Source organism: Durio zibethinus, chromosome 7 (assembly GCF_047325235.1).
Source record: "Durio zibethinus cultivar Kanyao isolate XHJ-2024 chromosome 7, ASM4732523v1, whole genome shotgun sequence".
Taxonomy (NCBI): Eukaryota; Viridiplantae; Streptophyta; class Magnoliopsida; order Malvales; family Malvaceae; genus Durio; species Durio zibethinus.
In genome coordinates this window covers 18,808,110-18,835,953 of record NC_143168.1, presented here as the reverse complement: position 1 = coordinate 18,835,953, position 27,844 = coordinate 18,808,110, and the positions used below count along the sequence as shown (strand labels likewise).

The 27,844-nt window shown below is 31.7% G+C and overlaps 1 protein-coding gene and 1 pseudogene across 3 annotated transcripts; both read left to right on the top strand.

The window, feature by feature from the left end:
* Nucleotides 1-762: 762 nt before the first annotated feature.
* On the top strand, nt 763-5,953 carry LOC111277747 (growth-regulating factor 4-like). Of its 2 annotated transcripts, XM_089763759.1 has the most exons (4): nt 767-1,339; nt 2,420-2,777; nt 5,157-5,560; nt 5,636-5,951. In XM_089763759.1, exons 1-4 carry the CDS (start codon nt 1,093-1,095, stop codon nt 5,641-5,643), a joined length of 1,017 nt encoding a protein of 338 aa, XP_089619885.1. In that variant the 5' UTR covers nt 767-1,092; the 3' UTR covers nt 5,644-5,951. The 2 variants fall into 2 exon arrangements, with proteins under 2 accessions (XP_089619884.1, XP_089619885.1); XM_089763758.1 differs by having other exon boundaries at nt 763-1,339; nt 5,157-5,953.
* Nucleotides 5,954-15,385: 9,432 nt separating this feature from the next.
* Nucleotides 15,386-27,707, top strand: LOC111276923 (GPCR-type G protein 1-like; annotated as a pseudogene). Its single transcript, XR_016343569.1, has 11 exons — nt 15,386-15,802; nt 16,628-16,728; nt 17,188-17,295; nt 17,939-18,067; nt 19,944-20,071; nt 20,500-20,578; nt 21,695-21,783; nt 22,466-22,580; nt 22,681-22,871; nt 23,365-23,495; nt 25,354-27,707. The product of XR_016343569.1 is annotated as a GPCR-type G protein 1-like (transcript).
* The last annotated feature ends 137 nt before the right edge of the window (nt 27,708-27,844 follow it).

Here is a 27,844-nt window from a genome sequence, read left to right as displayed (position 1 = left end):
AAAATATAAAAAATATATTATATTTTTATATTAATACGATATGTAATTTTTATATAAAATATAAAATAAATACATAAATTTTTAATATTTTATATAATATAATAAATAAATTATTAGATCTAAAATATATATTAAAAATAAAAATTTTTAAATTTAAATATATTAAATAGATGTTAAAAAATATACATTTAAAATGGTTAAAAAATTAAATTCCCAACGCTATCTAAAAACATATCATATAAAAATGTGTATTTAAAATAAATTGAAAATAATTAAATTCATACAAAATTTAAAAATATTTTTATCATATTATAAAAAATAAAAATAAAAAGAAAAAATTTTAAAAGCGAAAGAAATAAAAAAAATAAAAAAAAATTCAAAAACAAAATATACATATAAAAATAAAAAATTGTCCGTGCTCTCTCTTATCCACATTAGACTAGTTACCGAAAACTGTCTCACACATCACTTCATCTCAAGGCAACGCTACCTCTTCCCAACAACAACAACAAACAACTCTTATTTCAGACACCAGAGACTCTTGTCCTTTTTGAGGAAATCTCTTTATTACCATTAATTAATTAATCAATGAAAACAAACAAACAAACAAACAAAACCAAAATACACTCAGCTCTATTAATTTAAGTATTGTTAATGTAACCAATAGTTACTCAAACATCATTATTAACGCAATTAATTCGATATTAAGAAAAAGGCGAGAAAATATATGTATCTGTCTCCCCCTATAAAAATTAGACTAAACGTTGGGTTTTCAGGATTTCTTCTCACAGACACTGCTCTCCCTTTTTTTCTTATCAAAGCAAAGCAGATATACATATATATATATAATATTTATTATAGATAGAGACTCTGCGACATAGTAATACAAGGAACAAGAAATATGTTAGGCAGAGGTTCTTGTTGATCTATGTCCCATGTTCGTGGCTTTAAAAAGCTTTTAAAGTTAGAAAAAAAGTGGGTTGTCTTATAGGAATAAAAAATAAATTAGTTTTTTTTTTTACTATTGATATATTTATAAATACAAGTTTCTTGGGTGGTGGTGGTGGTGGCGGCGGCGGCGGAGAAGTGGAGATGAATACTGGTGGTGGAGATGGTGGGGGAGGGGGGGCTGGGAGTGGTGGTGGAGGGATGGGAACAAGAGCAGGGATGATGGCAATGAGGTCATCACCGTTTACAGTGTCACAGTGGCAAGAACTGGAACATCAAGCTTTGATCTTTAAGTATATGATGGCAGGTTTGCCTGTGCCACCTGATCTTGTGCTCCCTATTCAGAAGAGCTTTGAGTCCATTTCTCATAGGTTCTTGCACCATCCCTCCAGTAAGAACAAAATGAATTTCTTTCATCATTTCTTTCTTTTTTTTCTCTCTTTTATCTTCCTCAAAACCCTCTCTTTATCTTTTGTTATTAACTTTTAATGATTTGATGTTTTCATTTTCTTTTGTCCACTTTTCTGGGTGTGTGTGTGTGTGTTTTTTTATTTTATTTTATTTATTTATTTGAGGAATCTTGTTTAGTGTGTGGGTGTTTTCTTGTTTAAGAAAACTGGGAAAAAATTTTTCTTCTCTATTTTTCTCTTTCTTTTGCAAAGCATATGCAAGCATAATCAGATTTTTTTGGGTTTGGAATTGCTTTAAAGTTTTTGTTTGTTTTTCATAGGTAAAAGATGACCAAAATAAAGAGATTGCTCATTTGCAAGAAATGGTTTCCCCCTTTTTAATGGGTTTTAAGATGGAAGTTTTTGGTATAGATGAGTGAATATTTGATATCTCATGGATGTTTTTAGTTTCAATGGATAGTTTGGGAAACATTCCTTTTACCAGCTAAATTAATTGACTTTGAATAGCAGTGGGGGTTTGAGGGGAGGTCTCTTTACTTAGATCATTAAAATCATGTTTCAAGGACAAAGATTGGTCCCTTTTGCTATTTTTCTCAAAATTCTTACAGATAAATTCCAAAAATATTTTCTATGCTTCAATTGCTTTCCTTTCTTTTTTCTGTTAAGTTGGTTTCTTCTGGTGACATTACCTTCATCATGGATTTTGTGCTCATCTCATGTATTATCTTTATTGTTTCCTTTACTTTATAGTTGTTTATGTTAAAAGATTCTCCTAGCTGATGCCAAATCCTTTTCTTCTGTATTTCCTTAGTCATCCATGTGATATTGTAGATGTCTTAATCATCAAGTGTTTTATCACTTTTGACATTTTTTATTCATATTCTGATACTTGTGATATAGAGTTTAATAACATTTTTGCTATAATCTATTATGTTGTTGTCATTGTTGCTGATGTTATATTTTATTTAACTTGTAACATAATTTATTTATGTTTGGTCACACTTGTTCCCGTTTGTTCATGTAAACCTTGTTATAAATCAGAGTTGAGGTTAATTTTGCAGTGGGGTATTGTTCCTTTTATGGAAAGAAGGTGGATCCGGAGCCAGGACGATGCAGAAGGACTGATGGCAAGAAATGGCGGTGCTCCAAAGATGCATACCCGGACTCCAAGTATTGTGAGCGGCACATGCACCGTGGCCGTAACCGTTCAAGAAAGCCTGTGGAATCACAAACTATGGCACAGTCATCATCTACTGTGACATCATTGACTGTTTCTGGAAGCACTGGTGGGGCTGGAAGCTTCCAGAGCCTTCCATTACATGCCTTTGGTAGTACACAAGTCACTGCTTCTGGAACCACCAGTCAGTCCCATTATCATATGGAATCAATCCCCTATGGAATCCCAAGCAAAGATTATAGGTAATTCATTTTATGTGTTTAGTTTCACATAGTTTCATTCTTTGCACATTATAGAGAAAATTGAAATCAGAATTGGATCCCTTCATTATATTTCTTTTCCATTTTCAATACGTGACCATAAGAAAGGTTAGATACTATATTTTGTTGCCTTTCATTTGTGGTAATGTCTACACAATTAGAGAAAGGTATGTAACTTTGCTCGAATAATTTTTTTTTGGGGTTAACAATGTTAACCTTTTCAGGTTGTAAATTTTTGAAAATATGCTTTGTGGTATAAGTTTTGGATTTTTTTTACCTGTGGTACTGATGTGAGATATATTGTTTGTTGGGCCCATATCTGTTAGATTGTGTGTTGGGAGTAAAATTGCAGGTTCCTGCTCATTTGGGTAATGGAGATCCTGCAGAAACTTTAAAAGTTTCTGTTAAGCTCAGGGTTCTGGGCCCTGGTGTCCTCAAAGATGGATGATAAATTCAGTATCATCACAGCTGAAATATGTTCTTGGCTGACAGTCATTCTTTTCTGGTCTGTTTTTGCTTTTGTTTTCTGCGTGAAGTTCGTTTTATTGTCTGACGACCATGAGAAATTGTCCATAGCATGCTACTGGGTGAGAAATTGTCCATAGTATGCTTCTGTTTCTGCGTAGTGGGATGGGTACTTTTTTGAAGATTTGATCCAAGGATTGCCTAAAATCCGGCAACAAAAGGAAATTACTATTTCACTTCTAAATTTCATATTGCAAAAGATGGTTGTCCAAAGTTAATAACTCTTTTTTTTAACTTTTTCGTTTCTGGGTTCATGGTGATATATAAGTCTTATTATCATTGTAATTAGTTGTCACTCATGGTGTTCAAAATCTAGTTGTTCTCCGAAATGAATTTTAGAAAGCTATAGATAGTTAAATTTGCGGCTAGATTTGGTTCTTGTTGGGCCCAATGATAGTATAATGTAGTAGGTTTTATGTTGATATAGTCTTATGAATGTGGATAACGGATTGGTTCCTTGAACTTTTTAATTTTCTGCCATTTTCAGGGTTCTGGGCCCTTATGTCCATTAGGACAGTGTAGAATTCCATTGTCACAGCAGAGTGTGTTTTTTACAGTCTTCTTTTGTGTCTGTTTCTTTGCTTTCTGTTTCCTCTGTTTAAATCATTGCAGAAATCTGACAAGAATCCTGAACTAGTGGCATGTTGAGTTATTGACTCTCTGTTATCTGTCAAATGGGAAAGATGCAAAAGGCAGAATTTGCATTTAGCGTTGTTGCTGAAACCTTGTTTTAAAAGATACCTATAGAAAGTGTAACAACTGTCTGTGCCTATGTTTTACTTTCTATGATATGGTAATAAGACTTAGTAAACATCAGTTTCACAAAATTACTTTTGCCTGCTAATTTGTATGCAGTCTTTTTTTGTCTGTCCTGGTTAAACTAATCATTTCCCTTTTTATCTACAGTTCTTCACTGTTGGTAGGTTATTCTTAGCTTTAATATTTTTAAAAGCATGAGCTGTTCTACATTGCCATTAGCCTTTACTGTATAACTCTGTTGGCTTTGGACTCACTTAGTTTCTGAGTCTTTTATTGCAACGACTGCAAAAATGCTCGAGGAATTGAATCATTTTCATGTTTTTTTGGTTGCTATAAATGCTCTCTCATATGAAAACAGTATAATTTGGATGTCAGAGGTTTCAGTGTCAGACTGTGCAGATTCATTTAAATCTGTCATTTTCTCTAGCACATATGCTTGACTTGCATGAGTTTTGACCTGTGATGTTCTTATCATTTGAATTCCATAATTTTTGTTTTTAGCTCCTATTTTCTCCTGTTTTCCGGATGAGTTTAGAACTGCTTTTTTTCAGTGCCTTTATTTTATGTAGCTCCTAGATCTTAATCAGTTCAGGCTGCTATTGCATTCAGACAATGTTGAATTTACGTTCTTTTAATCATACTTAGTTTCGTGACATTTCGCTTTTGCTATTCTATTCAAATTGTTTGAATTCTGTGATTTGTTTTAAGTATATATGTGCATGTCTTACATCCTGTAAATGATTCCGACATAATTTAGCTGGATTATAATATGGATGTATCATAGTTTCTTATGCAATATCGAAAAAAGACCACGTAATCCTTGTCTATAACATCATTATAAAGATACAAAAGAATGAATTAAATGAACTTGTTCTGAATTTTCTGTCTGAAGATGCTAAGCATTATCTGTTTGTGTATTAAACTCCATGTTTATTGGTTTAATTATATTTTTCCCACCAGTATGCTGAGTGTACAAGCATGTCAATTTGTTTAATAATTAATAGCACTTGATATTTCAATCCGAAGCTGGTTGAACATATTTTTAATGTGTTTTACTTAATTTATTCTAACACATAGGTATCTTCAAGGAATTAAACCTGAGGTTGGTGAGCATAGTTTCTTCTCCGAAGCTTCAGGGAGCAACCGCGGTCTGCAGATAGAAACTCAACTGGACAACACATGGCCTCTTATGCAGTCTAGAGTCTCTTCGTATCCTCAGTCAAAATCCAGTGGCAACCCCATGTTACAGAATGATTACCCCCAGCATTCATTTTTCGGCGAATTCAACTCAGGAGAACCTGTGAAGCATGAGGGTCAATCTCTTCGACCTTTTTTTGATGAGTGGCCTAAAACCAGGGACTCTTGGTCAGCTCTTGAAGACCAGAGATCCAACCAGACCTCATTTTCAACAACCCAGCTATCGATATCCATTCCAATGGCTTCGTCTGACTTCTCCACAACTAATTCTCGTTCTCCACAAGGTGAGTTTCAAACTGCATACATGTTCCCCTCATATGTTTCTAAACTCTGAAAACTGCCTTGGAATTCTGCTGCAGATAGTTGAATGAACCGAAACTCGAGAATTCCGGAAGGGAATGCCCAGACAAGTTCTAGCTACTTGACTAATATTGTACTACTTGATGTTTTTCCTTTTACCTGTCCTCTATTGTTCTAGAACAGTGGGTTTTCAGTTTTCAGCTTCACTGTGTAGTATTAGTACACTGCCAAGGCTGAGGTTTTAGGTATAAAATAAAACAAACTCTAGCAGGTAACTGAAAAATCCAGAAAATTGCAGTTTTAATTGAATGAATGAAAGAGCAACAAATTTTCTGCGTGGATTTTTATTATTAAGTTGTTCCTCTCCATTAAAATTACAGCTATGTTTATAAATCTGAAGTGGTTTTGCCTGTCTTTGTGGTTGTGATTTGCTGTTATAAAATATGATAACATGCTGGTATTTTGTGTATTTATTTTATATTAAAGATGTATTTATTAACTTAAAAAAAATAAAGTCAAACACAACCTATGTGATAAAATTGTTATAAATCGATATTCAGTTCAAGGAAGATGATTGAACTTATAATTTTGACAAACGCTAAACAAACTTTAACAAGTACTGAAAAGGTTGAACGAATTAAGATGAAAATAAGATGAGAGAATTTAGCATTGAGCTGTTTTGTCGAGTGCGTAAGAAACATAAGATGACAGCACACAGGGTTGGTTAAGTAGCTGCAGGAGCCGGTTTTGATATATTGGTGGGTGGTCCTCTTTTTGGATGAACTATCAGGCCACGTCTATCATTCACTTTCCTAACTATTCGGTTCAAGCAGAACTTATTTCTTTTAGGTATTGTTTGGATAAAAATGTAAATGAATAAAAACTTTTTATAAATCGTTTGTATATATTTGATTTTTGTTTATTTATATTTATTTATTAAAATTAATTAATTATTTTAAATAATATTTTCATATTCATTTATTAAATAAATCAAATATAAATGAAGGTTTGTTTGATTTATTTATGTTATAAATAAATTTATTTAAGATTTGCTTATATATAAATAAGATTCGTATAAAATTCAATAATAATAATAATAATAATAATTTATATTTATTTTTTTTATATTTTATTCTAATCTTTTTATCCTAACACTTTCATTCTTTCAATTTATTTTATAACTAGTGACAAACAATTTTACACTTTTAACTTATTTATTATTTGTTTATTGTGTAAATTTGTTTGATAATGATTTGTTTATTGTTCATGAACATATTTACTTATTATTTGTGAATGTGTTTATTTAATATTCATGAACGAGTTCATTTCAATTAAACAAATTAAAAACAAACGACAGCGAATATCTTATTATTTAAATAATCAAACTTGAATGTAATGAATAATTTTCTTACTAAATACAAATTGATCCCAAACAATTTTAAAAATAAACGAGTAAACCACAAATATATATTTGCTTGTTTATATTTGGTTTGTTTACAACTTTATATTTGGTATAGAGTGCTCACTCAAAAAAATTGGTGGCCTATATGTGGCTATTAGATTACTTTATTTCATAATCACTTAATGATATTGTATGGTGATGATCTTAAATCATTAAAAGTGATTATATTACTACATTGAAAAATAATCTAATTTTCATAAAAAAATGGAATGCTTTTATCATTAAGGTAAAATAATATGTAAAATTAATAATAATTAATATTATCAATTTAATATATGAATTAAAAATTTACCTATTCTCAAAATCAATTGCAATTATTTTATATTATAAACTTTATATTTTCGAACCACATGCATTATAATAAGTTCAAAAAATAGTTTGTGTAATTTCTTTTGAAAATGTTAATTTATATATAATATAATCTTTTGATTTTATTTTTTCACTCAAATATTTTTACATAGTTTATAGTATAAAAACTAATTTATCTATCAATAAATATATTTTTAACTTAACAACATTTTATTATCAAGTAAATAAAATATTAATAATATTTTATAAATTATTAATTTTAAATAATATTGAAATCATTAACTTGTTTAGTTATTATAATGTGTATGATTATTTTGATATTTAAATAAAAAATATTTGATTATTAGTAATAACAAATACATTGATATTTAATTACTAAAAATTAATAATTATTAATCAAAATAAAATAATTTCAAATTATGAGATAATTTTGATAATTAAAATTTTATAATAATTTTTAAATAAAAATAAAAACAAAAATTAACATATTAACACTTGATAATTGAATTTTGAGCCATGATAGGATCTTGGGCCTTTGAGATTCCGTCAGATGCCTTGTGTCAGTCATCCAACAAATGATAAAATTATGTGCAAACACACGTGGTTTAGCATTTTCCTAGGGTTTAAAAAAAATTTTGTTCCTGTTTCTCCAAAGAATATATTAAATAAGGCTCCCACATCAATGACAGGTAATGAAACGAGATAATAAATAAACGACTATAATCACTCTACATTAAAAAAAAAAAACTCTTGCATCAATAATAAAATTAAAAAATTTCATCAACGATATTAGTAATGTGATATATATTTTGTAGAGAATATTTTAAAAAATTAATTAAAAAATAAAATATGTGATAAATTTTTTATTTGTTTGCAAAATTATTTTTTTAACAAAAATATAAATTAAAAAAAATTTGATTCACTAAGTGAACGCATATGATTATAAGATTGGTAATGGATCAGGTCAGAATGAATTTTTAATCATCTTGAACCCGACTCGATTTTGTATCTATCAAATCTGAATCTGATTGACCTGAAATTTTTTTATTTTTTTCTTACTCAATTGATCTGATTCGAAATTAATAAAATATTATTTTTTAAATATAAAATATTATTTTTAAATATAAATATTTGAATATATAATTATATAAATATATATAAATAAATAAATAATTTAAAAATTAATTTTTATATAAATATTAGATCAAGTTGAGTCGGGTTTGTCTAAACCTAAACTTAATCTGATCTTAATTTTTTTAATAATATCCGATCCGATTCTATTTGAAATCTAATTTTAAAAAAATCAATCTTATAAAATCAGATCGAATCAAAACTTGTCGAAAATGAATTAAGTTACTGACCTTATATGTGTTATATACGAATAACGCAGGTGTAGGCTTGAATGATTGAAGAAGTGTATTTAGGAAAGAATTTAATGTGGTTGGTAGACAATCAAATTCACGTTTTAAATTTCTTTTGTACTTCACTATAGTAAGCCTTTTGAATTCAATTATTGGGTGGGCAAGTAAATTTTAATGGCAGGCAAGGTTTTTCACAAGAAATCATAGATGCAAAACATTGATTTATCATTTATACTTAATATTCTATTATATGAATTTTGTTTTAATATTGATTAAGAAAAAATACTTAAGTTTGAAATTTTCGCACTCTCCAAAAAAAAAAAAAAAAACTATAAGAAAGAAAAGTGGTGGGGGCCCAAGGCCATGCTGGTGTTAAAGCCGTCGGTTATTGTGGCGGAAAGTTAAAGCTGCCTCAATGTAGGGTGTGCAGTCGGTTAATTTGATTAATTCGATTTGAAAAAATCAATAATCGAATTAATCGATTTTATTTTATCAGTAATCGAACCGATCAACAAAATTTTAATTAATTGATTTAATCGAACCGATCAAAAATCGGTTTGATTCGGTTAATTCGATTAAATAATCGAATTTTTCATTATTTTTTCTCTTATTTTGAATAATTATTTAGCTACAAATTTAATATAATAAAACTCAAATTAACATACCATTCAAACTAAATCACTAAAGAATTTAATAATTTCTACAATATTTTACAAGAAAAAAGACAAATAAATACTCATTTAAATTTATTTAATCAAAATAAATTAAATAATAAGTTTTAAAAAGTATTACTTTAACATATATCAAATAACCAACAAAGCCGTCAATACATAATAATTGTCATTTCAACACATAAACAAGTTTTCAAAGATCAACAAGCCAACTTAAAAAAGCAAATCAAGCAAATATGCATCTCATAACTTTGGTGCAAAACATAAAAGATATTTTAAGTTGACAAATTGAGTTAACAACTCATACAAAACATAAAATAAGACAAGAACACTCCGAGTTGACAAATGGATATAAAAGTTCATAAAAAAACATAAAACAAGCTAATTAAAAGATATTCCAAGTTCTAACAGCATTCTTCATACATGAACCTCATAACTTTGGTGCACATCCTTCATTTTTTCCTAAAATGTTAAAGAGATTAAAACCTTAATTAGTTGTCAATGAATACAATAAATATTTTTTAAATGTAAATATTCATAGAAATTAATAATGAAATTACCTCAAAAGGTCCATGCACCTTTGTTTTAATCAATTACTGGATCTAAGGCAATTTTTGACAAATCTAAAAATATATAAACAAAAAAAAACAAAAGTAAGCTTTAAACAGATAAAAAAATAAAAAATAATAATCCTTAAAAAATAAATGATAGTATAAATAAAATATTACCTAAATCCATTTTGTCAAGCTGTATCAAATCATCTTCAGGTTGAAATGAATCAAGATTAGAAGATCTACGTAACCAATCTTGAGCACAAATAAGGGCTTGCATAATTTTAGGAGTTAAAGAGCTTCTATATGCATCAAGCACACGACCACCAGTGCTAAAAGCAGATTCGGAAGCAACTGTGGATATAGGAATTGCTAACACATCACGAGCTAGATGGGAAAGGATAGGAAACCTATGGCTATTAAGTTTCCACCAAATTAAAACATCAAAGTCATCACTATTATCATCATCAGGCTCCTCACTCAAATATTTAGCCAATTCTGATTTATGTTCATCTTTGCCATGTTCAATCCTATACCTCTTATACTTGGATTTAAAGCTTTCCTTTTTCTTTGTCGTTTCATTTCCACTTTCATCATCGGTGGGCTGTGACATTTGGCTCACTTGACTACTTTCACCAACTTGCTCAGACTGAGGTTCTAACATTCTTTTGTATTCATTAAATAAGTCCTCTATTACTTGTTGTACTTTTTTAATCATCAATGAAGCTTCATCAGAAGAATACATTTTCATGAAGCAATATTCAACAAAAGAAAACTTTTTTGAAGGATCAAGAAGAGAAGCAATATAAACCAACATATTCATCTTCTCTATATTTCCCTAATACTTATCATATTTATCCTTCATTCTCTTTGCCATTGCATTCAACTCAACATCAGGATTTAATTGCCATTCTCGTAAAGTGGAATAAACATCACATATATCATCAAGAAAAGTATTAGATGTGACGTAAGAAGTACCTGAAACTTTCACGGTGAGATCATAAAATTGTTGCAAGAAAAGGCAAAACTTTCTAACAATTGCCCAATCATTTTGATCGGGTACCCCATCTCCCATCAAAAGCTCACTTCTATAATAAGGATTAACATCATCAAATGCATCAAATGCCCTTTCAAACTTTTGAGCTGCATCCAACATCAAATAAGTAGAATTCCATCTAGTGCTAACATCCAAACACAATAAACTTTTACTTAGAATATGTTCATTCACAATACATTCCTTAAACTTAGCTAACCTGGAAGGTGATTGTCTCACATATCTTATTGCCCCTCTAACACGAGCAATTGTTTCATTCATTTCCTTCAATCCATCACAAACAATAAGATTAACAATATGTGCAATGCATCTCAAATGAAGATATTTGCCTCCCAAAATACTAGTTCCAGCATTGTTAAATTTTTTCCTCAAATATGCAATTGCAACATCATTAGAACTAGCATTATCAACTGCAACAGTAAAAATCTTATCAATCCCTCAATCACTCAAACATTTTTCAACCGCCTTACCAATAGCTTCACCTTTGTGACTAGAAATGGGATAAAAATTTAATATCTTTTTGTTTAGTTTCCAATCTTTGTCTATGAAGTGAGCCGTAAGACACATATAATTGACCCTTTGTAATGAGGTCCATGTATCAGTGGTAAGAGATACTCTTGTAAAAGATGATTTCATGAATTGCTTCAAATGAGTTTTTTCATCAATATAAAACTGATAGCAATCCTTAGCAACTGTCCATCATGATGGTACACGAAATCTAGGACATGCAACTGACATGCAATGCCTAAATCCTTCCGACTCCACAAATCTAAATGGCAACTCATTTAGAATGATCATTTTAGCTACAGCTTTTCTAACAGCATCTTGATTAAATTTCCAAGTGCCTAAAGATTCCACTCCTCCTGACGATAACACCAATTCTGTTTGAGTACCATCATCCCCACTAACACGAGGAACCTTTTTACAAGAATTCATGTGATTCTTTAAAGCGGTGGTTCCATTCTTTTTAGGATCAGCAAAAAATTCTCTGTCACAATAATTACACCTAGCTTTACGATTACCTTTCTCATTAACAAATTTAGTAAATTGATCCCATACCTCTGACCATGGCTTAGATGCTCGTCTCATCACTTTGGAATTTGCAGTTGCACTTTTTGTTACCTCATCATATGCAGGAAGTTGAGAGGCCAATTGTGTTTGATTAGTTGTAGAATCCAAAATCATATCATTCACTTCATTTGACATCTTCAAAAAAAAAAAAAGCAAGTGATCAAATTATATCCAAACAATAAAAAATAAATAATTAAATTATATTAAAATAATAAATAAAAATAAAATTATATTCAAATAATGAAAAAAATAATAAAGTAATATTCACACAATTATTGAACACATTGGATATTCAAATAATGAAATAGTTTGTTAATCAAACTATATATTAGTTGCTTATTTTATCAACAAACAATGTAAGTGTCTAGCATAGTTTAGGCTAATTTATTTTAACTTTTAATTTAAGTATCTAGCATAATTTAGATTAATTAGTTGCTAGACCTAGTAAGAAAGTTAAAACTTAAAAGTGCTAGATCTCTGACAATAGATTTCTTTAAATTTTTTATTCCCAAATAGTTATGTTTTAAATTTATTTCTCTATGTATACATCCAATATTTACACACTCTACTTCAAGGTGTAAATCACTTAAACTATTTTTGTCTTTCGCTTGTGAGTTGTGGGACCATTCTTGAATCATCTTAGTCCACATCATTACCATGTTGCCATACCATCAGTCATCCCTAAATTACCAAAAGAAAGCAACAAAATCTGCATTTATTAAAGCTGCATCTCATTTCATAACCAAATGATCTCATTAATCTTTTGATTTCATTTCTTCTCATTTATTCCAACTGTGTTCTTCACACTTTCCACAGCACCCTGAGCCATGCCCTTCATTTGCTCTCTAGTCTACAACAGTACAAATTCCTATTTCATTAATTTCCTAACCAAAGCTCAAAATAACGTAAACTTTATCAATTGTCTATTTAATGTACCCTAAAATGAGGTATTATTATTATTGAAAAGCAAAAGAATTGATGAAAGGGAATGACAGATAAAGAAAAAACTTGCTGAAGGAAACCAGTAGTCTGCTGCAGGAAACCAGCAGTCTGCTGCAGGAAACCAGTAATCTGCTGCAGAAAACCAGCAGTCTGCTACAGGAAACCAGTAATCTGCTGCAGGAAACCAGTAATCTACTGCAGGAAACCAACAGACGTAGGAAACCAGCAGTCTGCTGCAGGAAACCAGTAGTCTACTGCTGTCTTTACTGAGCAGACTTTTGAGCTGATTGCGTAGCATTTGTTGCCTGGTCTCTAGCTGTATTTGCAGTATCCTTATAATTGCAGAGCTTGAATTTTGCTTGGGGAATAGACTTAACTAAATCAGCAGATAAAATTCATCAATCTGAGAAAGGTGCGCTTCACCACACATTAATTGGTTTCCCCAGTCGGTTTCCATGCTAGAAAATAACATTTTCTTTTACTTTTTCTTGAGTCCACTGTCCACATCGTCTTAATCCAAATAGTTGTTGCTTTCTTTTGGTAATTTAGCAAAGCAAGTCAAAACTGGCAGAAACTGTTATTAAAAATCTTGCTCCCTTCATTTTTATAAGTTAAAGTGCTTTCCTCGACTAAAAGGAGTATTTTCACAACTTGCTACAAATACTGTAAATCCAACGTGAGGCATGGAAGGTTTTGACTTTTGATCCTTTTGTTCTAAAACCTAGTCAATTAACTGGAGGAGTAAACAAGCCACTGAAAGTCCTAGACCTATTCCTTTCAGGCTAGAGATAGTGTCCATCTATCGAATCACTCTAAACAAGTAAACAACAAAAGCTACTGAAAAATACCAGCAAAAAAAAACATTATCGTGAGCACACCTTGGGGCTGAGGTTTGGCTGTTTGGGTTATGCTTTAGCTTAAAACATACAGGAAAAATACAGCTTTAAACATCACGCTAAAAGAAAAAATAAAGGTTATTAAGATTTAAGAACTTATGATGGCGTCTTGGGCAGATTGATCTCTACAATTGTGGATCTTGTGTAGCAAATTAGAGGGAGTAAGAGATTATGAGGCAAGTAGCCAAGCAAGAGAGTAAGAGGGAGGCAAAGATGCAGGAGATTGAAGGAGAGCAAACTACAAAGGGCATAACACAGTAAGCTGTAACAGAGAAAGAGCAAAGAGCAGAAAGGGGAAACGGCTGGGTGGACTGGATGAGTTATAAAAAAGGTAAGTTAAATTTAGGTTTTTTTAAAGAGAATTTACATATTTACCCTTAGTTATTATAAGATCGGTTAATTCGGTTAATTCGGTTATCAATTTTAAAAACTGATAACCGACCGATTTAACTAATTTAACCGATCTTAAAACTGATTACAACCGAAAATCGATTAAACCGAACCGAAATGACCATATTTCATAATTTCGATCGGTTAAAACCGATATATGCTCACCCCTACCTCAATGAACTAAACATCATAAGTTAGTAGTGTGCTTCCTCTCCTTTGCTTTTTAATCATTGCTTAAAAAAATATTAATTATGAAGTTTTTTATTATTCGATAAAGTTTTAATAAAACATTTTATCATATAATTATTAATCTTTAATTATATTTAAACTGATAACTTAACATCAATTATCAGTATCATATCATGATTTTATTATATCATTTGAGATAGTATTGTTGATATAACAATATTTTTTTCTCATTTTTTAAATTATTTCAAAATTCTCTTTTTATTTTTAACTTTTAAGTGCTTAAAACAGTTATTTTATTACATTAATTTTATTTATTTATGAAAATTGAAAGAAAAAAGAAATATTTTACAAATAAATTTTGAAAAAATAAAAATCAAGTTTCTTGATTTTTATTTTTGTAAATCTAATTAATAAATTAATACTCTTTTTGTTCTGAATTATTTTGATAGTATTAATTTTTACGGAGTTTAATAAAAATTTTGATTTTAATATATTTAATATTAAAATTTAATTCTTTTATAAAATTAAAGTTTCATAACTTTTAATGTCAAAAAATTTAAAAAATCATAAAAAATAATTTTAAAATATAAAAGGTAAGAGTTTTAAATACTAAAAAAATGACATAATTTTGAAATATCTAAAAAATGGACCAAAAAAATGAGACAGAGAGAGTAAAATTAAATATAAGTTAACAAATCGTAATTAAGAGAAAATTTAACAGATAAATTTAAAATTAAATTTATAAATGATGGAACATGATGAATATAAGAGTCTATTGGGTCAAGAAGAAAGGACATTATTGGGCCAGAGTTTGAACTACATTGGACCTATTTTCGCTTTTGGGCTTGGTCTTTGAATTCTAACAAATTCTGACATAAATTTTTTTTTTAGATATAAAAATCAGTTCAAGAAAACAAGCGAAGTAAAAAGAAAGAAACGGAAAAGGGGACGTTTCAACTGTAAATGGTACCCAAACCAACCGAAACCGAAACACAGCGTCCTCCCCATTGCTAAGGAAACTACTCCAACAGATCAGCAACATACAAACAGAAGAGAGAAAATCTAGAGAACAAGAAAGAGCAAAAGATTTGGAGAAAAGAGAAAAAAGAAAAAAGATGGGGTGGGGATGGGCGGTCTACGAAGGAATGGTGGTAATGGGATCGCTAGTTCTGCTAGGATGGACAGGTCTTTGGTTCTTAAACCGAAGGCTTTACAAAGAGTACGAGGACAAAAGAGCTTTGGTTCAAATCATTTTCAGTATTGTTTTCGCTTTCTCTTGTAACCTTCTCCAGCTTGTTCTTTTCGAGATCATCCTTCTTCTCTCCAGAGAGTAAGAGCCACAGCTTGTTCTCTTCTCTCTCTCTGTCTATCTGTCTTTGCATTTTCTTTTTGCTATTTTGGTAATGGGTTTTTGTAGTTTAGTCTAGGTGTTGCTTTTTTAGGAGTTAACTAAATTTCTATATATATTTAGGGGTTTTGAGTGTTTTTAGTTATATGGCTTTTGGTTGATTTGTTAATGGAAAAAAGGAAGTAGAAATTGGGATTGTTCCTGTTATTCCGAGACTGATTCAATTCTTGGAGACTGGTGAATGTGCTTTGCATATGGGGTTATTAGTTGCTTCTTTTTTTTTTCATTACCTTTTGGTTGTTATTTTGTTTACTTGCTGTTTGCTTTCAGAATATTGGTGTGCTTGTTCGTTTGTTTTAGAAAATCTATGGGGCATGGCTTTTACCTATGTGAATCTTTATGTCTAACTAATTCACTTCTATGTACATATGATATTTAGTTTCTCGGAAGAGAGTGTGATTAGGAAAAAAAGGGTGTTTTTAGAATTGATTTTGATGGTATTGGTTTCAAGGCAACTACTGAACTTGCTCTTCTATCCAAAGGGTAATTTCTAGTAAATTGATCCTTTTAAAATATGAATGTTTATACGATATATTATAAGTCCCCTTTTTGAAGTCATAAGATTATGAAGTACATCAGACTTCTGAATATTAAGTTTCTTTTGTTGTTCTGGAGAAATTATTATTGGTTTGTGATTCTTTTGTTCTTCATTTTATTAATTCCGTCTAGGGTGGTTGTAAACATTGATTTAATTATTTGAATGTCATAACACTCATTGTTAACTCACATTTTCCCTTTTGTTGGTAGGGCAAGATTGATAAACTGGAAGGTGGATCTATTCTGTTTGATTTTGCTACTAGTTTTCATGTTGCCTTATTACCATTGCTACTTGATGCTCTGCAACAGTGGTAAGTTTTTTTTATGATATTGTTTTAACTCCAATTTTCTTTTACAATCTAGAATTGTTTTCTTAAATTTGCTATTTCTCTTATGAGGGTTAATTTTGAGATGTTAACATTTTTGAGAACTTTGTTGCGTCTCCTTCCCCCAAATAAAGCTTTCTACATTATTGAATACAACCATCATCTTTAATCAGTTACCTCACTGGAGAATGGTGAACATACTATGTTTTTACAAAGGATTTATACCTCCTTGTTACACAATTGAGTTCTGAGCTGAGAGGGATCTGCAAGAGTGGTTAGAGTGTTTTTAATAGTGTCACTCCGTGCCTCTGTTTGTGGCAATACTACGAGTGAAAGTTTCTGAGGCCAGACATGCAAGTTGTGAAAGAGAAAGTAAATAATATCTTTATATTGGTTCAGTATTTTCTGTTAGGCCTCTTAATGTGTTTTGGATGTTCATCTCAGGCATGAGGAAGGAGCGGGCTGGACTGGGAGCTATCCTATTCTTGTTGGCGTTTCTCTATGCTTTTCGGCGCATGGGCATTCACTTTCCCATGCCCTTTCCTGACAAAGGTTTTTTATTTGCTTTTACTTAAGTTCACAGTTTCAATCTGTCTCACATGCATCGGCACAAACTCACCATATTGTTATCTGTTTTGATTGGATTTGGTTTCAATCCTTTACCTCTGACCTGGACAAAATGGCATCAAAGGTTGATCTTAATGATATGAATACTGCACCTGAAACTTGGGGGCTTGGCGCCAAATATTGGAGGATGTGTATAATTAGATTGCAATGAAGAAAATTTGGGGGCTTGTAAGATTTTAGAAAAATAATATAGGCTGCAGTATCCCTGGAATATTAGCTGGATGACAGGGTTGGAACTTATTTTATAGTTTTTGGAGGCCTAAGAGACATTAGGATTGGTTTGGAGGTACCAATTACAAACCACTGCAATAAAATTATGTGTTGTGGATAAGCCAAGGAGATTAGTCACACGCTTTATATTTTTACTTATCTCTTTAGAATATTATTCTTCTAACCCACTAATAATCTGCAGGCATAAAACTGGAATTTTCTAGCTTGTTGTCAGTAACCTAGATTCAAGGATAATGTTTTAATTTTAACTTTATGCATACATCTTTTATGCAAGTGTTTTAGAAATATTAGCTAATGCTTTCCAGCTGCTCAGCTCCTCCTGATTTTTGCTTTTCAGGTTTCTTGACAATGCCTCAATTGGTCAGTTGAATTGGTGTTATTGGAGTAACTGTCATGGCTGTCCTATCTGGTTTTGGTGCTGTAAATTTGCCATACAGCTATTTGTCACTTTTCATCAGATACTAACGTGTAATGATTATCTGATTTCTTGGTTCTTGGATGCAGGAGAGTTAAAAAGAAATTTTTTTCCTGCATGCTTCATATTAAATAACCATTTCCCCTCTATTATGTTTTAGATATCATTTTCTGCATTTTTGTCATTGCTTGCTTAGTATTTTGTTTGGTCATAACTTGTTGGTGCAACCTTAATTTTCTCTTAAATTTTCTTTGATTTATGTGATCCTCCAATGATTAGTTGGAAGTAATTCAGAAAGATGGCATGTCCTTGAGCAATATAATGGTATCATGTACCATATATTTGCTAGGTACTGATGAAAAGTGCTCAAGGATTGTATAAGGGGAAAACCAAGGGAGTAGTTACAGAGTGACCAATAAATGCAGGAGACATGTTTTCTTGTTATGGGACTTTTGCCTGTAGAATATAAGCGGTTGGAAGAAGATGGAGTGGGTGCTTATCAATTGAAAACTTTTAGAACAGCCAGACTCCAAGATAAGAATACTTAGTAGTTCTGTGTCATGTCCAAGGAGTGGCAGGTCATGAATGAATATGTTATGGTTTGAAAATAAGTGCAGTTGTAAGAAGTTGGAGGTTGCAACTGTTTCAGTTTATGGCATAGGAGAAGCAGTCCGAGATGTGTCTACTTGAATTTTTTTGGTTGAAATTGCAACTTTAAGTTTTCTGATGCACAAGTGTAGAGATTTAGAGTTAAATATGAAATTTGAATAGGTGCAGATTTTAGGGAACATTACTGAATTCAATTGTGGCAGCAAGGTAGATTCTCTTACTTTTTTAAAAATTTATGTACAATGTGGTGAAAGTGGTTGGAAAACATATTTGGGTATTTGACTTTTTTTACGGTGCAGCAACAGGGAAGGTCTAAATCAATGTAGTTCAAAAATTGATGTTTTGTGTGTTTAGAATATTTATTGCTATAATAAGCAGGAAGAAGAAGAAAATAATTGCAAGCTCTCAAGTAATCTCCAGAACTTGAGCAAGAAGACTTAATTCTAAGCTCCCAAATGATTGTAACTGCATAAAATATTTTCGGAAACAATATGAACAACCATGTTCTTGTATAAACATAAATGATTATAAAAGATTCTCTGCTAACTCTAAATGATTGTAAAAGCTCTGTTAAGTTGCTGAGTATGCAGCTTTAAAATATGTGGGTTGATAGCTCAGCTTCTTTACTTGGAAAATAGATGCAGCATGCTGTCCATGCTATTATAAACGGATACTGCCTTTGATTCATATACTCAAATGTTATGTTAAAGGTTCAATGTTGAACCTGAAGCTTAGTTTAGTTGGTTCATTCAGCCATTTTTAAGAGGTGGCATCCTGTAGGTCTGGGTTCAAATCTGAGCACCTACAACCCTTTCCCCTATCCCTAGGCTGCAGCCTCCTTTGTACCAAAAAAAGAAGGTTCAGTGTTAAACTGAATGAGGTTGATTACATGATAAGTTGAGCCTAGAAACAGAATAATGTCTGGAAAATAGCCCACTGAACTCTTATATATTGCTCTCATATGATGATAACTGTAGAAACTAACATGGTAACGGTTTGCACAAGCCAACTTTGGGTTTGTTACTCATGGTTGAGCCTGTAAACAGCACATGCAGTGTTAAGGGATTTCAAAGCCTTTTTTTATTCCCTGTCAGGCTTGGAATTTGTGGTTTTGCCATCAACATATTAGGAGTAGAAGATTTATATGTAGTTTATAATGTTGTGAAAGCTGATACTAATACTTTATTGACATTGATTAACAGATTAAAGCTGCCCTTTCTAGTATTTTTAGTTTTCCGGTATCATGTTTGTTTCTAACTTTCTATGTATCTAGATGATTTTGATTTCTTACATATTTATGCCTGTAATTATGGCAGAGAGATTGAGGAATCAGACATTAAGGCATTGGAGAGACAACTAATGCAATCAATTGAGACTTGTGTTGCAAAGAAAAAGAAAATCATTCTTTGTCAAATGGAGATGGAACAGATTCAAGTATCTGACGAGGTTTACTGATCTTGCTCTTTTTGTCTTAGTGCTTTGAAATTGATGTAATGTTATTGATTGGGTTATTTAATGACCCCAATAGAAAATATATAATGTTATGCAGTTAAGATGGAGATAGATATAAAAGGTATTTATATTCTGCTTTAAGTTAATTTATTACTGTTTTTAATTTCTGGCAAGTTTGAATTTGGTTTGGAATGTTCTGTCACAACGACTATATCATGTTGCCAAAAATTTCTTGACACACATTCTAATTATTTGCTGTTTTGTGTTCTTGTCTGGAGTGTTTGTTTTTTTCTTGCCATTATTTTTTAAATTTATTTAATTTTTTATATTTCACCCTAAAATCTAAGTACTTCTCAAGTCTTGTGATTGACAGTAATTATGACTAACATTTTCTTTTGGCTAATTAAAGATGTATGTTTCAGAGCTTAAAGGCCAGATCCTTCTTCAAAAGGATTGTAGGCACGGTCGTACGGTCAGTGCAAGATGATCAAAAGGAACAAGGTCTGCGTTCATTTTTCCTATCTTCAATATGTACTATAAAATTCCCTATAATGATGAACTTGTGATGGTATGTTCTACATAAAATCTTCAACTTATTTAGCTTTTGTTTTGATTCTTTTCGTTTTTACCTTTTTTAGGTTGCCTCAATAGAGTTCTTATAGTTTCTCTTTGGATAATCATCCTTTTTAGGAATCACAACTATCATATAATAGTCTCAAATTTGGAAACATCATTCATTAGTGGTTGCAATGGGCTTATGTGTTGATATTTGATCATTAAACAAGTGATGGCATATGCATTCATTTGTCACGCTTATTTTTCTCTTTTAATTTGATTTTTCTACTTTCTTCTTCTTCTTCTTTTTCACTATAACTTTGGATATATTATCTTTTTTTGATATTTGCATGCATCATGGCACTTCATGGATATGGAATTTTTTTATAGCTATTACACCTTAACTGTGAGATTGTAGATTGTGTTAGAATGAACTAAAGAAGAGGTATGCAGTATTATTTTCCTAGCAGTACTTTTTTCCTATTAGTTTTGGTGCAATTAAACTTTATATTTGCATGCTGCAAACTAGTTATCCACATCTTAGATAGGTGGTTCAATCATTGAAAGCAAGTTCTAGTGTAAAGGCATAATACTATTTTGCACAGGATTCTTAGAGATCAATCTTGCCCTTGAGTGTACTAAAGGATAAGATGGATTAGCTATAAGCATTAGGGAGAGAAAAGCTGTTGCCCTACTTTATCAGTCGAAATTGGTATTGAAAATGGCCTTCACGGCCTTATTGTTTTCATAGTTTGAACTTAAAAATTTCAAAGTTTTGTAGACAGTCTGAATTGCCAATTTAGATGTTTTGGATGTACTGATGTTATATTTTCACAGTCCTTTTGATGTTTTAGTGTTTTGCCAGTCATCTATGCTTGTTTCTGGCTGTAGCCTCACTGTGGTTTTTACTATTTTGCGTTGATGTACTTTTAGAATTTCCAGGGAAGATGTCTTATTTCACTTTCTTCACATTAGCATTAGACTTGTACATTTGAAGGGTACATAATACTTTTGATTCAATCTTTTCGAATCTATGAAAGGGTTAATCTTCTTTCTTTGCAGAAATTAAAATCTTGGACGACGAGGTTCAAGCTTTGGAAGAGCTTTCAAAGCAACTATTCCTGGAAATCTATGAGCTTTGCCAAGCTAAGGTATTGCTTTGTTTATAAATTTGTATTCTAAGTTTCGAACCATATTAAATATGATCATGTACCGTCTGTTAAGGTCTTCTAAATCTTTTAAAATGTAAACAAAAGAAGGCTTACACTTAGTCAAATCCCTTACTCTCATAGAAGCATTTTAAAAGCTGATTTTCTAGATGGCAGATTTATGTCTTAGAGCTAGTCAGAATTGAAATCAAATTGACATGTGATATTATGTTGTCACAGTTTCTATTATTTCTCTTGAAAATTGATATAGTGCACTGTTCTCATGTATAAGATTTACCATGTGTTAGACCAAAAAGATGCTGGAAAACAGAAAAAGATATGATATTAACAGAATGGTAGCCAAAAAATGTTTGATATGATATTAACAGAATGGTATTCAAAACGTATTTTCTTTTTGCTATTTCCTTTTAGTTTGTTAAGACCAAAATACCACTACTTGTTTGTTTGAGTTTCTTACTCCATGTTAAGTATTTTGATAAACATGGTCATCATGATCCTGGCTACTTGGTAATCTTCTGTTCACAAAAGAAGTACAATTATACTATATTGGTCCTCGAAGGCTGTAGTTGTTTGAGCTAGAGTTTTTCTTTTTTCGCATTTCCATTTAGATTTAGATTTATCTCAGGAAAAAGCAATGGTCAGTTTTCTTGTTTATGTTTTGCAGGAGGCTGCTGCTTATTTGCGAACATTGAGGGGCCATATGCAGAATTTGCTTGCTTATTTGCGAACATTGAGGGCCACATACTACTGATGGAATTTTTTATTGACTTGTATAGTTTGTTTTCTATGATCTGTGCTTAAATGATATTGATCAGTTCTTAGGTATTTTGTTCATCTGTAAAGTGCGAACTAATAATTCTAGCATTTCATTGGGAAAAGTTAACCATCTTGTTGCCTTTAGTTTTCACTCAACACTTTTACTAGCTATGATGTGATTGCACAGTCTCTTTGCTGGGATTGATGGTGGGCATCTTCTTTTTTGTATTTATTCTTTGCAGTATATTTCCCTGTTGTTTATTGGAATCTTGATTGCCGTATCAGTACGGGGTTTCTTAACAAATCTAATGAAGGTAATCTTGTACTCTTTTTGTGGGCTGTCATTTTAGTTTTGTGTTTCTTATAGTTTAGCAGTTTACTTGATTTTATCTGAAAATCTAAAAAGTCTGTCCACATTGCCTATCCATTGTTGGTTTAGCAAATGTTTACTCATTGAATTCTAATTGACAACTTTAATATCTTTCAGAATATAAACAATCAAACACAAACTTGTTCTAGTCATATCTACTGATTCTATGTTCCTAATTTGGCAGCTTTTGTGACGGTCATCTTTGTCATTGGTTGTTGACTCATCACTATTGTTGTTATTAGTATCAATTCACCTCTTCCTATGGAGAATATTGTGTTTTTTGTTTTATATATTCATTTCATCACTATTGGCATGAGCAGCACAAGCTTATGGCATCATGTCAACCTTGTGTGCCCTATCATCAATGTTAGAAACAGTATGTCTTTCCTATTATCTAGTATTCTGCAGCTTAACTTTCAATGTTTGGCTGCATGCAGTTCTTCTTTGCAGTCTCCAGAGTTGGTTGTGGATCTTCAAGCAATGTTGTCCTTTTCCTTTCCGAAATTATGGGAATGTACTTCCTCTCTTCAATTCTTCTGATAAGAAAAAGTTTGAGGACTGAATACAGGTATGGCCATGATTAATGTCAATTTATATATCTTTTGTGTTGCTTATTCAGGAAATTATGGGAATGTACTTCCTCTCTTGAATTCTTCTGGGCGTTTATTGTAGATCCCTTTCCAGATGGACAGAAATTGTTAATTCATAGTGTCAAGCATGTAGAATGCTATGTAATCGTTGACTTGAAAGGATTGTTTCTGCAATCCCCAAAAGTTTGTTAACTTTCTTAGCAAATTTATAGCATCGCCTTCTGTAGTCTCCCTGTCAAGTTTTCTCTTGAATCAAGTCTTTCTTTATAGATGTGAGTTTGTTATCAATAGATGGAAGTAACTGTAAGAAACCATACGAAATGCCAGTTTAATTTAATTTACATGTAAAATCCAAGTTATAAGGTGCATAGTGAAACCTAGGATTGAGAAATTATATTAATTGCTTGGGTATGCTAATATTGCTGAGAGTTGTATAGACAAAGCAGGTAGCTTCGGGATAAATGGATAAAGCAGGTATAACTATTCCTTTGTATCATATCTGAGCTGCCTTTCTGGCAATTGGGCCAAACTTTTGGAGATTGTTGAGGAAAAAGTTAAATCTATGATATTGAGCCTCTTTGTTTGGCTTGTCTTTGATAAATTAGAACACAAGACAAAAGAGAAGAAAAGAGAAACGGGTGAAATGAAGTGCTGTGCAGAAGTTAGTCTTGCTGTGTCACACATAATGGATAACTAGAGATGACTAAAAAGGCTGAGGACAAGGGGATGGATGCAGTCACTTGATTCAAACTTTCTGAGTAAACATATATGTTATGTGTCAAGTTGGTGCTGTGGTAAAGAAGAAACAAGACAAAAGAGAAGTGAGAGAATGGGTGAAAATGAAGTGTGGTTCTGTGCAGAAGTTACACATAGAAATGGATAATTAGAGATGACTCAGAAAGGCAGACATGTAAGGGATGAATAAGGTCATTTAATAAGACAGCCTGCTCGTCTGGGTAAATATAGATGTTCCATGTCAGGTAGGTGATGTGGTAAATTTAACACATCATTCTTGGTTAACTATCATGGAAGTCAAGCTGACTCAATCTTGGTAGACTTGCCTTTAGACACGGAATGAGAATGTGCATTGGGATCTATTAGCTATTATGCAGCCAGGGTCTCTGCATTCTAAACAATTTTTCTGAAATGTTCTTAAGTAGGAAATCAGGATGGACATAGACTTGAGATGGTGGTTAGTTTTATCAATTAGGATGGTCATAAGTAGCTATTTTATAAAGTTTTATGTTGCTTAAAAGAGACTTAATTAGAATATTTCCTTTGAGTGTTAGATTAACTATGTAGAACTCGATATGTTTGTGAATGGGGCCATTCCTTTTTGATCTTTAAGATTAGTTTTCCGATGGGTACCTGATTTGGTGTTATAAACTGTTCTTTTAACCATGTAGAACGTAAGGCTGGACTAAAGCTTTGAGAGCTGCAGGGCAAACCTTTTTCATTTGTGCATTTGGGAAATATGGAGCTACTTTTTATATGCTTCAGTATCATCTGGATGGGTAATAATCACATCAAATTATTTTTACTATTCAATGGACCTTGTACTGAATGTGCTTTTTTTATATTTTTGGTCTTGTTCTCTATGTAGTTGTCTTTGGCACGTATCTCATGACTGTAATTGCAATATTATCATGGTTGAGTTTCTCAGTTTAGGATTCTGTAAAACAGTGAAAACATCTTTTCATGAACTATTATGACTTAAATTGGACTGGGCTCTTATTATTATTTATTATTTTAATTGTTTAATCCCTACACTTTACAGCTTACAGTTAGTTGCATTTAAAACCTGGAGCCATATAAGTCATGTGTATCCCTTGGCAGGTTGATTATAACAGATGTTTTGGGTGGAGATATTCAGTTTGACTTCTACCACCGATGGTTTGATGCAATTTTTGTAGCCAGTGCTTTCCTTTCTCTGCTTTTGCTTTCTGCACATTATACATCTCGCCAGGCTGACAAGCACCCCATTGATTGATGTATTCTCATGTAAGTAAACATAAACAAATCACTTTATTTCAGTCATCGTCACTTTTAATCCCTTTCAGTGAGTGCAACAACATAGAATTTTATTTGTGCCAAAAGTAACATATTTTAGTGTGGAAAAGAGTAATGGTACTTCTTGCCTACTTATTTCACATACTGAATGCATCTTATTGCGCTGTTTTCCTTGTTTTAGATTTGCCACAACGAAGCATTAATATACAATTTCTATTCAGTTTCTAGCCTAAAAACTGGTTCCAATTTGTATGAATCCAACACTATTCATACCATGTGATGCCTCTTCATTCCTTTTATATGTGATATTCATATTTTCACTTTTTCATTTTTTTTTAAAAATTGAATTGATATTCATATGCATGGAATTAAGTCTGTTATTATTGCTCATTATTATAAACTGAGTAATTGTTGTCTCTTATCTTTTAATGCTTAAACTGGTGGCTCATCTTGAAGGGCAGCTGTCTCTAAGATCCCATGAATCATGTATGTTAAAACATTATCGTTCTGTGATCATTAAGATTGGCTTGGAATGTTTCTTTTTACCCCTCAAAGCAGCTAACCTGAACTCACCTAAGATGTAGACCAGTAACTTAAGGACAAGACAGCCATGATTCCTAAAATCAGCATTACTCTCACCCAAAAGTTCCTGAAAACACCACAAATGTCTAATCCTATTTAGGAGATCAAACCTTTAGTTGATATTTTGAAATTGAAATTTTAGGTATATATTGATTATGTCTATATGTTCAAAAATAATGTCACAATGTTAATTTACATTAATATAAATAAATAATAATAAGAGTTTTATTCCCCTCAAAATATATGTACTGTATAATTTTGAATTGGTTTGGAACTCGTATAAAAGCAGAAGATTCTTAAAATATTTCCTATTGTTTATTGAAGAAAAAAATTAAAAAAAATTTTAGGTTTTTTTTGGTGGTGAAGGTGATGATATCTAATGATTTTGTCCTGAATGAAATATTATTTTTTGGTCAAAATAGCCCGGCAGGAGTAAGACAGGTCTCACTGGATTATGGTGGCACCAAATGCAAAATACCAATAGAAGGTTAAAGCGTATTGGTTTTGCCCCCAAACTACGGCATACCATTTGATATCATCACCAGTACCGGTACATTATTGACAACTACGAGGATAATGTCAAAATGCTATTGGATTTAATGTAGCCGGTGATTCCCTAGCACAACATCCACATGCTATTGGAATCCATTAGCACGTTTGTCCTATTAGTTGATCAATTATTCAGAATCATAATTATTAATATCATATCGGCATCGATAGTATCGGTCTCTATATGCTAAATTTTCATAGAACCATTACATACATCCCTATATTTTCCAGTTTGCTTAGTATGCTGGTCTTTTATTGATTATATTCGATCATACCAACCTGTTTTGGGTTGTACCCATTGAAATATTAAGTTTAGCTCAGCAGAAGATCACTTTACTGTTACGTGTTTTTTCCAATCCAATTCCACAGATGACATAGAGTAAGTAGATTGCAACCGATATATCCCATCAAAAACCACAATCATGGTTTGTTTACTCCTCAACTAATCACATTTGCTGGCTGTTGCATGGTTTTAGTGCTTTTTGCAAGTGATTTTTGTATCTTCTTTTGTCCCCTTTCATTTCAGGAAGATGAACCAAAGCCACTAATTTGCAGATTGCAAATTACTTGTGTAACAAAACTTTGTAAATCCCTTAAGAGACTGGATTTGTCAACATCACCAATTAATCGATTGCAGGCCTGTTAACGGCCTTGATGTTGGCAGATAGGCAGCTTGTAGAGGTGTGTGGTGGTCGACCATTTGGGCTGCAATCCTTAGTTGGCAATGCTATTTTCTTGCATGTGAAAGGCCATTGAAATGAAGGTTTGGAAGTTGTAGCGTTTTCCCAGGGGAGAGATGGGACTGTCCCTCCTGATATAAGTTTAGAGATTTGCAAGTTCTACAACTACATAGGCTGTATTCTCTTCATGTTTTATGTTACAGCTAAAAGGAATTGTAGAAGGTAAAATGGCACGCAAAATGTGGCTTGAAGTAACAGATCAGAAACACAATGGGAAACCATAATTTTGCATGATTTAGACAATTTTTCCCATATTGTTTTGGATTTAGTGACTTGGCCAGAAAATGTGGTGTTAGCTTTTATAAACAATTTCTGGAGCTTTTACGTCTAAAATTTCATTGCAAAAGTTAGCTCCAATGGTCGGGTTGGGTGGAGATTAAGATAAATGTTTTTACGAAATTATTATGTTTTTCCATTTTTTACGGTCAGAAGAATAAACTATTCCT